This window comes from Grammomys surdaster, unplaced genomic scaffold (genome assembly GCF_004785775.1).
Source record: "Grammomys surdaster isolate TR1022 unplaced genomic scaffold, NIH_TR_1.0 144, whole genome shotgun sequence".
In the NCBI taxonomy this organism is placed as follows: domain Eukaryota; kingdom Metazoa; phylum Chordata; class Mammalia; order Rodentia; family Muridae; genus Grammomys; species Grammomys surdaster.
Genome location: NW_021604602.1, coordinates 8,261,638 through 8,266,610, shown reverse-complemented (window position 1 = coordinate 8,266,610; position 4,973 = coordinate 8,261,638). Strand labels below are relative to the sequence as shown.

The 4,973-nt window shown below is 52.5% G+C and overlaps 1 protein-coding gene across 3 annotated transcripts in view; it reads right to left on the bottom strand.

The window, feature by feature from the left end:
• Adssl1 (adenylosuccinate synthase like 1) overlaps positions 1–4,973 on the bottom strand; it is a 22,100-nt gene that overhangs the window by 10,879 nt on the left and 6,248 nt on the right. For all 3 annotated transcript variants that reach the window (XM_028764470.1, XM_028764472.1, XM_028764471.1), the window contains exon 2: positions 2,043–2,145. In XM_028764470.1, the coding sequence (XP_028620303.1) occupies positions 2,043–2,145 (103 nt within the window). The remainder of the gene's footprint in view (positions 1–2,042; positions 2,146–4,973) is intronic.

Genomic DNA, 4,973 nt, shown 5'->3' with positions numbered 1-4,973 from the left:
TTGTATTGTATTGTATTGTATTGTATTGTATTGTATTGTATTGTATTTTCTGTGTGGGGGTGTTATACCTGCGTATATGGCTGAGCATGTCTGATGACAATGGAGGCCAGAAGAGGGTGTCAGATATCCTGGAACTTGAGTTACAGACTCTGGTGAGCTGCCATGTGTGTGCTGGGAATTGGAAGAAGCAGCCAGTGTTCCTAACCACTGAGCACCTTCTCCATGCCTGACAACAGGTGAATTTTATCATGTGTAAATTACGGTTCGATGAAGCGGTTCTATAAGAATAGAAACCATGGAGAAATGTGGACCCTAACGGTTCCAAGAACCCTACAAGGACCCTGGGGGCTATCCTTTCTCATGGAAAAACAAATACAGGATCCTCAGAGCGAGCCCACACAGCTAGATACACAGATACCTAGGGAAGGGGGCCTGCTGAAGCCACGTGGCTCGTCAGTATAGAGTCTGGACTGAGGAGAGCCAAGCAAGCAGAGATCACCGTTGCTCTCAGGAGGAAGTCTACGCTAGCCTCGTGGGGTTGGCCATGGCATAGGTTTGGCAGAGGGAGGTGGAACACCAGTCCAGATCAGAGTGACTCAGAGATTACACAAGTCACAGTGAACATAAAAGGTCACCCAAATGCCACAGCATCTTGAAATAACCCCGCAGCAGAGAGGCAAGGAATGTCGCAAGCTGAGGGTCAACACAGGCTGGTGTTCCTGCTGAGTGGCTGCTCTGGGCGGGGGGGGGGGGGGCACCCTTTGGATGAGCACGGCACCTCTGCTCCTGAGTGAGCTTCCAGATAATTGCCTGCCACTCTCCTGTTGTCAACTCCAAGACATCCCCTGAGCAGCACATGTTCCGGGTCATGTGGGTCTTCACTGTGTTGTTCCATCAAGGAAGGTTCTGGATGAGTAGAAGTGGGTTGTTTCCTACAGCCTCCCCCAAAGGATGGGCAGCACCATTGTCCTGCCGCTCTGCTCTACTGAGCACACATGGGCCACCTTGGTAGCTGGGGCTCTTCACTGTGGAAGGTGAACATCACCACCATCCAGGCTCTGGACTGGGAGGGCTAGAGAGGAGAGGCTCTGTGGAGCCTGAGCTCTGACTCCACCCACCCCAGCCCCTACCTTGCAGATTTCCTTCCTCTGCTCCTTCACAATGGGTCAAACCTGTGCTATCTGCTGGCTTCTGGACAGGCAGCACCTTGCCTTTGCTTCCTGACTGAGATGTGGGGGGGTCAGATAAGCCACAGGTATATGAGCCAGCACTAGAAGAATGAGGACAAGAGGGGCTGGGGGCAAGCAAGATGAGAGGGAGGTCCTCTTCAACAACTAGGAAGACCAGGGGTAGGGAAGCCTTGTCAGACATCTGGAACATCTGTCCAAGGGGTGATGGCTATAACAGCCTGGGCAGCATCAGGAAAGCACAGCTATTTATGTGCCCAGGCTGTTCCCAGGCCCAGGTACTCTGAAGTGTGTACTGTTACACATGTACCCCGACTCATACAAACATGCCCATACATGTTAACTTGAATACACACACACACACAGAGACAGACAGAGAGAGAGAGACAGAGAGAGAGAGAGACAGAGAGACAGACAGAGAGAGACAGAGAGAGAGAGAGAGACAGAGTCAGAGACAGAGATAGAGAGACAGAGAGAGAGAGACAGAGAGAGACAGAGAGAGAGACAGACAAAGACCGAGAGAGAGAGACAGAGATAGAGAGACAGAGAGACTGAGAGAGACACAGAGAGAGAGACAGAGAGACCGAGAGAGAGACAGAGAGAGACCGAGAGAGAGATAGATAGAGAGAGAGAGAGAGAGAGAGAGAGAGAGGCTCTGTGTACGCCACAGAGCTTCCTCTATCCTCTGACTCCTGCTGAGACTGGGCTCAGAGGATGATTTCTGGGTTGGGGCTCCAGGGGAGCACATGGTGCAGGCCCAGCTCTGGGGTTTGCACAATGAGACTCCCCACGCTCTCCACACACACACTAGAATCCCGGTTCAGGAAGTCAGGCTGGGGCTGCAGGGGCACTCACCAATGAATGACACGGCCTTGGTGTTGATGATGCCGCTGGGTAGCAGGTGAAAGTCGTACTCCTTGCCGTCCACCACTACTGTGTGCCCAGCATTGTTGCCCCCCTAGAAACAGAGAGCAGAATGAGCTGCAGGTACCCGAGCATTAAAGACTATCCCACAGGGGCCTGCCTAGTACCCTAGCCTCACTCCAGAGCCAGCTGTCTCCCTACATGGTGCTTAAGGCCCAGGTGTTGTTTAGTGATACGGCTCGGGGAGTCTAGGTCAATGGTTAGGGCCTTGGTCTGAGTTAGTGTTTGATGCTGGGATGGCCAAAGATTAGATGGAGGTGCTCAGGCCCAGCCTGGTCCCAGGGCTTAGTGCAGCCCTGGCAGGTGAACCTTGCTGAGCCTCCCTCTCTGTGAGGAATTGAAGGACAAGCCCCTGTGGAAAGCGCAGACCCAGACCCCACAGCCCAGCTTGCAGCCATCCTCACCGGGCCCCATCCTAGGTAAAAATGAAAGGACCAGGAGACTCCTAGGTCAGCCTGTTCTAGGGAGGCTCCTTCTTTTGGGAATTCAAGCTGACTGAAGACAGGCCCGTTGGGATAGGGTTTTCAGAGTGGGGAGAGGACCCACGCCAAGGACAGGCTTCAGGCTTCAGCATCCATCCTTCCACCATTAGCTAGTCATCTGACCACAAGCACACAGCTCCACACCCTGGACACTGTGTCCTCAGGCTCCCAGAGGCTCATGGTGGTGAGTCACCGAAGCTCTCTTGCCTTTGACTGTGGTATCCTGTCACCCACACGAGGTTGGGGACGCTCCTTAGCTGGTCTCTGTCCAGCAGGAACTTGTCGTCTGGATGTGCTGGTGGGTGTTGGGGGCCTTCTAGAACAATGATTCTCAACCTTCCTAAAGCTATAGCTCTTTAATACAGCTACTCATGTTGCCGTGACTCCCCCCCCCCATAAAATTAGTTTGTTGCTACTTCATAAGTATAATTATTTTCTACTGTTATGAATCATAATATAAATATCTGATATGCAGGAGATCTGATATGTGACCCCTCGCCCCAAGGGGATCATAACCCACAGGTTGAGAACCGTACTGTTCTTGTGAGTTTTCAAAGGCCAGTAGAGTTATGGCCTGCAGTACCAAATCCCACCTGCAGACGGCACTGTGGTCCCCTAATCGTACAATGGAGAGCAACAGCATTCACAGCAGCTTAGGGACCCTGAAGCTCCTCAGCTCCAGCTCTCCTCCCTGCCTCAGAAGACACACAGGCCGGGCACATGACACTTTTGTTTACCTTGCTGATCGAGCCGAGGTGTTTTAGCTCCCAAAGATCTTTCCCTTGCCTACTAAAGCAGGACCCTCAATGAAGGTTCACCTCCCTTCATGACCACCCCTAAGCACTAGGATATGAAGGATCACATCTACCAGCTCCTGCTGAGGTAGGAGGCAAAGGATGCTGATGCTGACACCCTGGGTAAGGGGCTCTCCCTCCAAGGACTTCACTTTCCATGAGTTTTAAGAGTAGGCCCCAGACTTGTATGCCAAAGCTTCCTGTTCCTTGCCTGCCCTTTGTGAGGCTTATTACCATGTAGTTGACAGAGATGGGTCAGCTAGAGACCAACTTCATGGTGTGGACCCTAGACACCCAACTATTAGAGAAGATACGCTGTGCAGTCTGTCCTGGAGCCTCTGAAACAATTCTGCTGGAGCTGTTTGCTGTGTAAAAGGTGGGGACTGTCTGGGAGGCCCCTCAACTTAATGTGAATTGCAGGGAGCTCCTGATCTTCGAGTAGCTCCAGGCACATGAGGGTACCTCCTTAGGAAACCTGGAGGTAGCAGGCAGTCTGTCCTTACAGCCTCTGTGAGCAGGTAATAGTGACCCTAGGCTGCCCATGGAGTAGGAGAAAATGACACGGAGTAGGACAGATGTTGTCCTGGAACTGACTAAGAAGAAGAGGCCCAGAGGGACTAGTAGGGAGAAGAGAGTGTTTGTGGGCAGGGCATGAAGGAAGTGGGAACTGAAGGAGACACCTGCAGCTCTGGCTTTGAACCTGCCATCAGTTAGGCACAGTAGATGCCTATGTCCTGCCCCTAGTTTTGTCAAGTCACACCATCAGGCATGGGACAAGCCCATGAGGAACCTTGACAAGACTTGGGTTTGGAGACTGTATCCATGTTTGGCTTTGCCACAGTAGGTGCAGAATTGCCACCATTTCAGTTCCCCAAATATGTAAACACTCACAATCCTGTTTCCTGCCTGAGACAGTCAAGACGGTCTCCAAGAACAGATTGGAAACTGAGGTCCCAAGAGAAGACTGGCTTGCAGTGGGGTCTAGAGGGATGAGCTCTGCTTGGGCTGGCAGACCTCCAGGGACAGCAAGGTGGCCAACCTGCCTTCCACTGTGGGTAGGTCCAGGGAACCCAGACACCCCAGGAGGGATGCTCTTTCTCACCCTCTCTTTGAGTGCTCAGGGTCACGTCAGCTGGCTTGGGGACACAGACAGCAAGCACCCGCCTGTCTGTGTTGGGGATAAACACAGGTGCCTAGGAACAGGCATGAGTACCATGGGCCAACAGATATCAGATGACCTCAGTGCCGGAGCACACTGCAGTGCCCAGGCATCCGGCATAGGCCATTGCTAAGGCATACGGCATCTCAGGACACTGGGCTTCCAGCAACCCTGTGGGGCCTCAGGGTCACAGTCTCCCTCTTCCCATTGAAGTCTTAGACTGACCAGCAGAGTACAGGGACAGTTGGTGGAGATGGAAGCAAGACAACCCCCACCACCACATGCACACACACACACACACACACACACATGCACACTCACACACACAACCACACACACAGACTCACACACACTCACATACACACACACAACACACTCAAACAATCACACACACACTCACACAATCACACACACTCACTCACACACA